Here is a 12,640-nt window from a genome sequence, read left to right as displayed (position 1 = left end):
AACAAAGCATTTTTAATGTAGCTTAAATATGCTGCAAGATGGACAAATAGATACGTCGTCATATTTATCTGAATGATTAAAACACGTAACTTTCAGTATAAAAAAGAAGAAAGAAAATTTTAAATCGGAATTGACTATTGTTGGCAAGGCTACCTTACAGCACGAACACAGGAATTAAGAGATAATTAGGGAAGTAAGAAGGAAATTAATCGTACATCTCAAGAAAGTGAGATAGGAAAGAAGAATGAAAAGTATTAAAGGAGAAGAAAGAAGTGAGAGAAGCATGAAGAAAAAAGGAGATACGAAACGGAATCTTCTCTCCGATAATGAAACTCAGGACTGCTCGTATGAAATGCACCAACACCAACATCAGAACACAGACTGTAAAAAATATTTTACTTTTATTGTGCGTCTTTATCCCTAATATCAAAATTATAGGGCGAAAATATTTTCGAAGTCTGAACAGCTTATATGTTTAGTTTGGAAAACCTAGTACTTACTCGGAACTTTCACTTTGAGAAAGCTATGTTTCCTTGTCGATCCTTTGGAAAATATCCAAGTTAACAAATGCCAAATCCTTAAAAGACGTCATAGAAAGTAAATAATTGAGCACTAATGGGAATTTTGACAATCAAGGAAAGTATAAGGAAATTCTATTGGAATTGGCCTAGTAAATCAACAAACAAGGATGGAAAGGGAAGCTGTGGCACAAAAATGCATTGATAAAGAAAAGTGGAATTTATTTATTTATGACAATGCAAGGAAAGTAATAAAACGTGATATGGAAATATAGCAAAAAGAAAACAGCAAGTATTGAATTCGAGGAGAAATTAAAGGACCGTTCTTATTTCACTCCCCTCCCCACTTCTTAATCAAACAATGGAAAAATCATTGTATTGGACTGTCTAGCTGCTTATTGAGTTCATATAAAAGCTGCAGAGAAGTCGTGATTTAATTGTGCCAGTTATAGAGAAAACTTGTTTGAACTTCAATGAAACGAAATAAAAGGGCGCACACTTCACAACTCTTCTTTTCTTATGTGTCATATATTCGTAAAACATTTAAAAAGCAGCATTTATATAATTAAAATCCTGGATTTTATCTTTTTACGTATGAGAAGCAAACAGCATATGAAGTAGTAACCAACAAATAGAAAAATTCAATGTGTTCAGAAATAGTAAGAATAGTAAATTCTAGATCACGAACTACAATGCATCACACACACATTTGTCCATTGATCAATTCGAAGCTCCAAAATAGCAGTCATTGTCGAAGAAGCTACGTTTCTACTTTCTGTTTTATATAGCCTACTAATGGAATCGGGAATACGAATTCCTTGCTATGCGTTAGCAATGGGTACCTTTATTAACGCATCTTTTCCGGTCTGAAACTTGATGTCTTTGGTCTGACTTTCTAAAAGTAAGTACAGCATGCAATAGATTTGTTAGTTATCAAATGCACAAGGTTATTAGAAGTATAGGCAGATAGGTAGATAGATTGTTTTCTCATGATGACGTAATGACAGCTAGAAGTGAATTTATCCAAGAAAACGAATTCGAAATTATGATCTAGTGTTGCACTATGCAAATAGATTGTTTTAAGTCCACTTTATGAACAGAAAGGCTAATCGGGACTGAACCACTATGTGCCTCCACCTTGATTACAAGGCGACGACGCTACCACTGCGCCATCGGGGAGGCCCACTATGCAAATTGGAAAGAAGTCAGAAACTGAACACAAGAAATCGAACACACAATATGCTTTCCTCTTTATAAACAATAAATCCATTTACAGTTTCTGGCTTCAGATAAATCGATAATAGTGACTGGTACTTATTTTACATAATAACACGAAATAAAAACTATTGCCCGATGTTTAAAATGAGCAATAAGAATTTTATGTTCCAATATTTTACAATATCAACACAAAATGTAATACAAATAATACAATGTAATTTGATGAAATTTAGAAATCACTTTATGAGTTCCATGTTGGCGTGAACTAATCTCAAATCTAGTTACTTGTCCATGGTTTTGTAACTTAAAGTTGCCGTCAAAACGTTTGATGACGCCAGTAACTTCCGTATTCGCTTTTCCAAAGGCGACACTCTCGTTTCATTTGTTTCACATTCTAGTGATACAATAACCTGACCGCCAGTGCGTCACTGCGGAAAACAAACTTAAACTGTCACCTTGGAGACAGGCCGGAGTTGTAAAATGCACTCATAGATGCATTGTCTTCCAAATAGAAAGTGAAATTAGAAAAAGCAGAGTAAAAGAGGCAAAAGAGTACTTTTACATGTGTTATTAATTTTATTACTAGGCCTCGGAAGTTGATGGAAACATTGTATTCTTATCCAGATTTAAGTACCTAAGTACAAATCTGTCGATAATGGAATTCTAAAACAACTAGAGCAGAAGAAAAAAACGGGTAATTGAATTAAGAACCCAAGCTGGGAGTATATTCACCTGCAGGAAATACGTGATGTCCTGTTTCTTCTTCTCCCTGCTCTTGCCCAGCCAATCACAGCAGTCGCAGCACTCGCAACAGCGACAGCACATCCAGTTCCACACTCGGTCCAGCAGAGCTTCCTGCTTCATCTGGGAAAACAAGAGTTAGAGAGAAGTTAAGTTATACATCTAACAGAAGAATTTTGTGACAACTTTCATTTCTTTCAACAGCCCTAGAAATTAGGAACAATTGTGAGAAAGCACTTATTAATGTATTGGTTTCGAATTTTTGAGGAGAGAAATCCATACCACAGCATGTGAAACGACACACATGAACGAGATACGGGTACAATATCACCGAAACGAAAATTCAGTTTCTTGGATATCGCAGTATTTGTATTGTTTGTGCTTTTTCGGTCACAAGTAACTACAGTATACTCTGTCTCAGGAGTCTGTGGAGCAAGCCAACGGAAACAAGTCTCTGAGAAAGTACGTCTCGAGAGGGACGCGTGAGAGAGGAAGTGAGTGCATGGAGGGGAAAACGTGGCTCCAGCTATCAGTCGTTTTTAGCAACACGCACTGCTTTGCTATGCTCGTTCGCTTTCTCACCTTCTTTACCGTCATGTGTGGCCTTGCTCCACAGATTCCCGAGGCAGAGTGTAAATCTTAATAAACATGAAGGGAAGTTTGCCGCATCTGCTTAGTTAAAATGCATTCTTCATCATACCGCAAGGGACCACGGCCGAAAGTCCCACTAAATCGACAAGAATATGCTTTGAGTGTAATGAAATCTATAAAACCTCTAAATATTTCACGAAAAATGCATATTTCGCGATGAGATCCGTTTAATTATCAAGCCTTTTTTGCCTGCCAGTAGGTGTCAGATAGCTAATTGGATACTTCCACCCACTGCCTCTGAAATCATCATCATTATTACTTAATGGCACAATGCAATATTTGTTAGATTATTTCTCATTTTTACTCAATTCCCTCCTGTCAATAATGTTTTTAATTGGACGCTATATTACGTAACATGATATAAACAACAAAGTAGATTCGATATCATAGCCGTTGTGTACATGCAGTGATGTAAACAGCAAATAGCTGGTCAATTCACAGACAAATTAAAAATAGGTCCAAAAACAGGTCATGAAATATCATAGGTTACTCTATATTGGCGTTTTGACAGAAACTGACATACTCGTATATACGAGCTGGTTGGGGTTTTCATGTATGTTTTTGCGTGCATGCAACCTCATACTTCCTTTTCTACATAATCGCAGTAAAGGATTACAAAAACCAAAAAAAGATTTCCACTGAACTGCAGTTGCAGTTAAATTAATTTATGAAACAATTTCCACTGCGTTTTAAAAATGTTCTCTTCAAAAGTAGGTTTTGAGCAGAGTTATTACAAGAAATGATCACGTGTCTGTTTTTTCAGGGAGAATACACAAGATTATATACAGGGTGTTGCCGTATAAAGCAGACAAATTTTGTCACAGTGTAGAGGACATCAAGATGAACAACTTTTCTGAAATAGCGATTTTCTCCTTGATGTTTCGTTTCCACACTATATGAATTCTTGAAGTACGGTATTTCCTATCTTGTATGTATGGAAAACTCACGGTTGATATTCACGTTCCCATCGCGGTTGTAAAAAAGCGGGTATAGGGTTTAGATAGAAACTACTGTTCCAACTAAATCTGGACGTGTAGTAGGCTTTGCAATAAGGTAATAATTATTTAAGCGTTTCGTTCAACGTGTTTTAAGTCAATCATTTGCATTTCTTGTTGGTTCTGCAACTTGGTTCGATAACAGACGATGTTCTGAAGTTCTTCTGCATTACTTTCTGTCATTGAAACCTTATGGGGGAAGACTTTCTTCTTCACTGTACGTGCATACACACATACAATTACATATTTTTTTACCTTCCGTATAACTATCTTCCTTTTAATTATATTTGGCATCCTTATCTAATTCTTGTCTTTTTATCTTTTTTATGCCTTATTTTCAATGCCTAATACAATTATGCCTGTTTGGCCTCCCCGATAGCGCAGTGGTAACGTCGTCGCCTTGTAATCAAGGGGTCCCGGGTTCGATACCAGGTGGAGGCACATAGTGGTTCGGATCCCACTTTAAACTGTAGGTCCAGTCCCGATTAGCCTTACTATGCATAAAGTGGACTTAAAATACCAAATCAACCAATCAATCAATTATACTGTTTGTATTTATACAAGAGTAATCGTATTAGTATAGTATCCTAACAAGCGTTAACTACCAGAATAGCATGTGCTGGAACTCTCTCATTGAATAAATACATTAATTAATAAGTTATTATTTCTAGTAATGTAATCAATGATTAAATAAAGATTAAATATTTTGTTATTATTATTCGTAATATATTCTCCGGAGATGGTTATTATAACCCCATTTTGACAGAACTTTAAACAAATGAGATGATTTAAACACATCACTACTAAACAAGTCATAACACCTACCTGCTTATGAATGTGCCCTTATTCATGAAATTAATGAACACACGCCTCTGTGCCATTGTGACTATTACATAGTATGATAGAACTTCCCTTCACAACAGACATGTTTTGAACCATATTCTGTGTCAAAGCAGACATTCAGGGAAGGCGTACTTTCAAAATACAATGGATATTGTTTCAAAAAAGTAAATTAATTGAGCATGCAGTGCGGTGGATTTTTTTATTTTTTATTCTCTAATCGTTGCATCAAAAGCAGGTTTACAGGGATTTCCTGGTCAGAGCAGTGAGTGGTTTCACGAAAAAAAAATATAATTAAAAAATAATTGCTTTAGAGGAGTAGAGATTGCAAAATGATGCACCGCCGTGAACGCGGCAGATGCCGCATAAATGAGTAATGGCATTTGGATTGCAACTTCTGGTATTTGATTACGAGGCCGAGGCAAACAGTATTTCAGCGTCTCACGGATTCGTGACATTTTAAATAATTTTGTTGCATAAAGATTTGCTTCCATATTGAAGGCAGGAGATGCGTGCTACGTACTATAGCATTGCGATGCATGAAATGTTGAAGTACTGTGTACATGCGTGGTGAGGTTGTTGGAATACAATATTGGATCGCGAAATTTGTCGACACTGGCCTTATGACCATGTATGATGGGGGAGCAAACCTCGCCCACTGATTTAGTAAATATTTTGCACTGATCCTTTAATTAAATCAATAATTTGGTTGAAACACTGCATTAGTTGAAGGGGTTGTGAAAATTCATTTATGATTTAGTAGATGGTCCGCAGCATACATGAACGGACACATTTTCCTTTATAGGAATAATGCGATTTACTCCATAATCCCAACATAAATGTTTCATTACTCATTATGGAGAAATAAAATATTAACATACAGCTACATCAAATATATTCAGGCACCTAGATATTAAACTATAACCTTTCAATATAAACAAAACGGTGACATTTGAATAGATAATGAGCTTGCTAATGATGTAGCCTTCTATTCGAAGGACTATAGTAATTCATCGTGATTTTCGAGAGTAGCGAGGTATGCCTAATGTGTGTAGAAAAGTGACGTTAAATCAGAAGTAAAACAAAACAACTGAAGAAGTCAATGTACGGAAAACTTACCTTACTTTTCACAACTAATGGCACGGGACAACACTCGAGACAAGAAAATCGCAACACAGGTTAGTAACAAAACCGACAACTGAACCACTTGCTAAATAATGAAGCTTCCGATAACTCGGATTTCCGATTGCAAAAGTCACGAAGGTCCAACTTCCTTATCTGCATATCAACAGCGGAAATACGGAATCGTGTATTCACCCTCAAGGCCAAGGTTTCGTCTCTTCAGAGTCAGTGCCCAGACATAGAATTGGAATACAAAAGTTAAAGAGGATAAATGTGACTGGATATGCAGTTCTATTGCTACCGTGATGTCCGTTAAACCGTAGAAACTGCGCTCTGTCGCTGCGAGGGGTGCTGCCGCGTTCAGCACCAGGGTTGGCATGTTTAAAACAAATTGTTTTAAACGTTTAAAACGCACGACTTTGTTTCTTTTTACAAATCATTAAAACGTTTAAAACACAGTGTTTTAAGTATGTTATTTTAGACTAGTTTAAAACACATTTTGATACTTGATATTTGACAGTCTGATTATTTGCGTGTTTTGTAACTTTATATTTTCATTCAATCCATGTAACTTTGTTTACTGCGCACATAAATGTGTCCAGTGGCTGAAAACGTATATTCATTATTCAATTAACAAAGAAACATATCGTGATGAATACCCGTGGGCCACGTTTAAAACACCTCACTATGTTTTTGTACTGTTTAATCTTTTTAAAAATGGAATAGCTACTATATGGATGAAAAAGTTTTGTTTCTTATTTAACATACTGAACATAGTTGTTAATGTCAATATTTTGTTGCATTCCATTCACGATAAAATATCGTATTTCAGAAAAGAGAGTTGCTACCACGTGGACTGAATGGGGCCTAGTAAATGTGAACCTTCTCGAACCAAATGCGAACCTAATTGAACCTTCTCGAACAGCCTACATACGAGATTTAAGAGTAACATAATTATGTATTTTAAGAAGATAGTCAAGTGTTTACTTTATAACTAGAAACACAGTCCTTTATTGGATGAACAGATTCCATATTAATCATTATTCTTCGAAAATACTTGATTTTGGCATTACGTTTGAAATTTTATTTATTTAGAACATGTTTTGGTTCGTGATTAAAACACTGTTTAAAACATTTAAAACATGCTTAAAACAAAAAAAACTGTTTGTTTTCTTTCCTTTCAAGAAAAACTCAAATTTTGCCAACCCTGTTCAACATAGGTCTTTACTCGGTTGAATCAAATTCTGCATAAAATCGTTTTCGCAATGTGAATTTATGATGATAATGGGTTTTAAAAATAGCTGCAAAGAGCATCAAAACAAGACCAAGGCCGTATTTGTAGGACTATGCAATAATAAGAAAAAGTTGTTTAACAAAATTGATAAGAAACATTTTAGTGGATTTAAAAAATCGGAAAATTAAGAAACCTTTCTATCTGCACTGTATTTAAATTTTATCACGATCAGACGACAAGTTTTTTTATTTATAAACTGCTCGCCATTATAAATGCAACACCCAGAAGGAGTAATCGGAATCGGACGAAATGTGCACAGTGTGTAGAGGAGAGGTGCAGAAGGAAATGATTAGGTGTTCAAGGCCGTCGTGCGTCATGTGCGCCTGCCACGCCATCTGGTAAGTGGTACCTGTAGCAGGTCAGATAGGTGCAGAAGAGCAGTGAAAGTGCAAGGTCGTGAGTGTAGTGTGTTAAAATCGGTCAGCAATGCCACGTCGTCGAATACGGCAGCGATTCCAGCAGGTTTCCCAGTTCTATCGCGGCCAAATTGTTGCATACCGTGAATGCGGATTATCCTACCGTGAGATCGGTGCCCGTGTAGGACGGAATGCATCCACAGTGATCCGTGTATGGAACCAGTGGGTCCAGGAAGGCACTGTAGAGCGACTTAGAGGTTCACAACGTCCGCGTCGGACGACGGAACGAGAGGACAGGCGTCTGATACGCATGGCCCTTACAGACAGAACGGCCACGTCAACGAGGATTGCGCATGAAGTACGGGATGTTTTACAACGTCCAGTGTCCCCACGAACCTTGCTTCGTTGTTTGGCGAACCGGGGAGTTTTTTCCCGGCGCCCACTGTTGCGGATTTCTCTGACGCTAGAGCATAGGCGTTTGCGTCTGAGATGGTGCCAAGACCGTCGTGCATGGATGGCGGAGTGGAATGCTGTAGTGTTCTCTGATGAATCCCGCTTCTGTATACAACATCATGATGGACGTACACGCGTGTGGCGGCACCGTGGCACTAGGCTTCATGACGCCTGCATCATGCATCATCACACAGGGCCTTCATTGGGTATCATGGTATGGGGTGCCATCGCCATAGGTGTTCGTTCGCGTCTCGTACGCATTCAAGGGACATTGAACAGCCAACGGTACATCACACAGGTTCTCACCCCTGTTGCTGTCCCATTAATCCATGCACTGCATAATGCCACTTTTCAACAGGATAACGCGCGTCCCCATGTTGCAAGGAATGTCCTCGCATTTATGGAAGCTAACCACGTGCCCCTGCTTCCTTGGCCAGCACGTTCGCCGGATATGTCGCCAATTGAACATGTCTGGTCCATGGTGGGTCGCCGGCTGGCCCAACTCAGGTTTCCGGCACGTAATGTTGAAGACCTCTGGCACCGTGTGGAAGCCGCTTGGGACGCCATACCGCAAGCAGACATCGATAGACTCATTCTGTCCATGCCTCGCCGTGTTGCAGCAGTTATTGCCGCCCGTGGAGGCTGTACACGCTACTAGCTCCTTGGGGTTATGCAACCATGTTCTACGTGTCACATGTCACACCACCGAGCTCTAACTGTAATCATTTTCTTATCTTATTATGAACTACATATTTGCCAAGTTTCGTGTTTCTATCTCATTTCCTTCTGGGTGTTGCAATTTTAATGGCGAGCAGTGTAAAACTTCAAAGAGAGTGATAGTTTGAAAAAAAAAAACGACACTTTTTTCATTCTCACGACGATAAGAAATCGAAGGCATACTCGAAAAAAGATGGTTACAATAGCTTCCCGCAGACTTGAATAAGCCAAATTCTGATGTAAATCGCGTTTATGTACGTCTACTGGTTAATTCTTAATTTAGAGTCCAAACTCGAGTACTCATAATTTTTAATCCGATAGTAGACATGGTGGGTTGCAGCACTGGCATTGTCATATCGCCTACGATTTTTCTTTCTCCACTCTCTCTGTTCCTTTCTTTTTTCACTAATTCATTTCCATTTTCCTCTTTCTCTATTCTATTCTACTTTCTTCCTCTGTTATCTCTTCCATTCATTTTAACCATGTTTCTCTCTTTCTACCTTTCATTACTGTTTTCTCTATCTTTTCTTTATTTGTGTCTTCTTTTGTATCTTTTCTTCCTCTTCTTCTTTCTTTTCTCTATTTCCGTTTTTCTTCCACTTATTTATCTTCATCTTTTCCCGTTTTTCTTCACTTTCTTACTCTTTTTCTCTCTATTCTCCTTCCTCTCTTTTTCTCTTTCTTTGTTCTCCCTTTCCATTTTATTCCAGCTTCTCTATTTTTCTGGTTATAAACTCGATAAACGATAAAAATGGTGATTTTTTGGCTGATCCAAGCTATATTTTAAATATATGGAAGAACTACTTAAATGACGTCTTAAATGTTCATGTAGGAGATAAATCAGAAGTAAATGAAGTACACACAGCAGAACCTTTAGTTCCAGAAGCTAACTTGACTGAAGTTAAAGATGCTATTAAAAGGCTAAAGAATAACAAAGCACCTGGCATTGATTTAATACCAGCTGAGTTAATTAAATATGGTGGGAATTCGTTAATATGTCAAATTCATAAATGAATTTGTTTCATATGGAATAAAGATGAAATCCCTCAACAGTGGAAAGAATGAATCATTGTTCCTGTGTTTAAAAAGGCGATAAAATGAACTGCAATAAATACCGTGGAATTTCTCTACTCTCAACATCATATAAAATATTATCAAACATTCTTTTAACAAGACTAACTCCACATGCTAATGATATTATAGGTGATTATCAATGTGGATTTAAACGTAATAGATCAACTGTAGATCAAATTTTTCACATCAGACAGACACTTGAGAAAATGTAGGAATATAATCAAAATGTCTATCAGTTATTCATTGATTTTTAGAAAACATATGATTCGGTTAAAAGAGATAGTATATTATATAATATATTAGTAGAGTTTGGAATACCTAAGAAGCTTGTCAATATGATAAAAGTATACAACGTGAAACAAAAATTAAGATATGTCTGACAAACTTACAATTCATGATGGGTTAAAACCAGGAGATGCATTATCTCCATTGCTCTTTAATTTTGCCTTAGAATATACTGTTAGGAAGGTAAAAGAAACTAATGAAGGACTAAAATTAGACGGTGTGACTCAGTTATTAGCAAACGCAGATGATGTAGACTTACTAGGGGATGGTGTAAATACTTACAATTAAGAATAATGCTAAAGTATTTTTCAAAGCAGCTAAAGAGGTAGGTTTGGAAGGTAGCAAAGAGAAAATTAAATACATGCTTACAGGTCGATCCCAAGTGTTAGGTAATAATCAAAATCTAATTATTGATAACAACTCGTTTGAACCAGTTTCCAAATTCAAGTACTTAGGAGTAATACTAACAAATGAAAATGATATTAAAGAGGAAATAAAAAGCAGGCTTAATTCAGGAAATGCGTGTTACTTTTCTCTTCATAAACTTTTATCTTCTCGTATAATATGTTAGAAACTAAAAGTTAGAATTTACAAAACAGTAATTCTGCATGTAGTTTTATATGGATGTGAAACTTGGTCCCTTACATTAAAAGAGGAACATAAATTAAGAGTATTTGAAAATAAAATCCTTAGTAAAATATTAGGACCTACAAAAGATGAGGGGGAGACAGATGAGTGGAGAAGGTTACATAATTTAGAACTGCATAATTTGTATTCATGTCCAGATATTATTAGAATGATTATATCAAGAAGACTTAGGTGGGCAGGCCATGTGGCACGAATGGGAGGGAAAAGAAGAGTTTCCAGGGTTTGTTGGGAAACCTGATGGTAAGAGACCAGTAGGAAGGCCAAGACGAAGATGGAGAGATAACGTTGAGATGGGCCTAATGGAAATTGGTAGGCACGGAAAAGAGTGGATAGATATTGCTTGAGATAGGGACAGATTGAAGGCCTGTGTTGCTGCAGCCATAAACCTTCGCGTTTAAGAAGCCCAGAGAGTTAGTTAGTTGGTTAGTTCTCTCTTTTTCTTCTATCTTTTCTATTCACTGTTTCTCTCTCTCATGCTTTCTTTTCCTTTCACTATTTCTCCCTCTCATTCCTTCTCTCTCTCTCTCGTTCCTGCTTTCGTCTTTCTGTGCACTTCTATCTTCTCTTTCTCTCCTTGTCTTATATATATATATCTCTATATATATATATATATATATATATATATATATATATATATATATATATATATACCGCTGTTTCATTCTTTCTCTCTTTCCTCTCTCTCTCTCTGAGCCTACCTCCGTTGCGGACTGGTTAACAGAGCGCGATACGATGACAGAAGTACCGGGTTCGAATTCTGGCATGGGCTTGGATGTTCTTTGTAGATGTCCCTTCGTCAGTTTGATCATATCATCACTCATCCTCATGGAGATTAGCCAAAAGCGGCAGGAAAGTGACGGTAAATAACAAAGATAAAGAAAACTCTCTTTCTGAACCCGATAACGATGTCTAAACCAGCATTTGGTTGGTCTTCCACATCGCCACATTTTTTCCTCTCTAGCATAAGTAATTTCTGAGAAATATCAATAGTGAATATATAGAGTTCGGCACATGTAATCCTCGCACAGATTTACTGTTTAACGTGTTCCAAATTCTCTGAATTCATCGTAACAACACCACGTGGAAACTGCAGATGATTGCCTACAGTTGCCTTTGAAGATTCAACGTGAGAGTCGACACACGTGGAGAACTTCTCGGAACGAATATCCTCCGAGAAAGAAAGGGGAATCTGAGAACCTTACAAGGGAGTCACATTTCACAAAGTTCCGCGCGAATTGCCCAAAGCTCGAAACGAAAACGCAGCGTTGAAATAGATTGGAAAGAGTGGAGAAACTTTTGAAAAATGTGAGAGATAAAATAGAGGGTATTCGTATATTTGAAAGAAATGTAGAAGTGTAGAACCTCAAAACTTTTATTCCTTTTTTTTACATTTGTATCATTTTTAAACTATTACACCTTACCTAATACAGATCAATGCAAATTTTGCTATCACAATATAAATAGCAACAAAATATATGTATGTTATTAATGTTGTGTTGTTACTTTATCAATTTATAGCAGCGAAAATAAATAACTCCTGTCTTTCTAAGTAGCATTATAAAGTCTTCCTAGACTTATTTTGATCAGTCCTTCCACGACAACCATAAAAAAACTACAATTCTTTCATTCATTCTTTTACTTTGGACCTAACAGCTTTTAAGCCGTTTTTGGTCCATGAACATTTTTCTAGAATATACATTATTGCTTTGCACTAAAAATATCTTCATT

General features: G+C 36.9%; 1 protein-coding gene across 1 annotated transcript in view; it reads right to left on the bottom strand.

Moving 5' to 3' along the window:
• The window catches only part of LOC145998841 (synaptotagmin-17-like), a 222,382-nt gene that overhangs the window by 144,467 nt on the left and 65,275 nt on the right, over positions 1–12,640 (bottom strand). Inside the window, exon 2 of the mRNA XM_083135510.1 lies at positions 2,469–2,600. Coding sequence (XP_082991636.1) covers positions 2,469–2,600 — 132 coding nt within the window. The remainder of the gene's footprint in view (positions 1–2,468; positions 2,601–12,640) is intronic.

This window comes from Lepisma saccharinum, chromosome 14 (genome assembly GCF_977018435.1).
Source record: "Lepisma saccharinum chromosome 14, izLepSacc3.1, whole genome shotgun sequence".
Classification (NCBI taxonomy): Eukaryota; Metazoa; Arthropoda; class Insecta; order Zygentoma; family Lepismatidae; genus Lepisma; species Lepisma saccharinum.
Note: the sequence above shows the minus strand (reverse complement) of the source record. Positions and strands in the feature narration are given on the sequence as shown.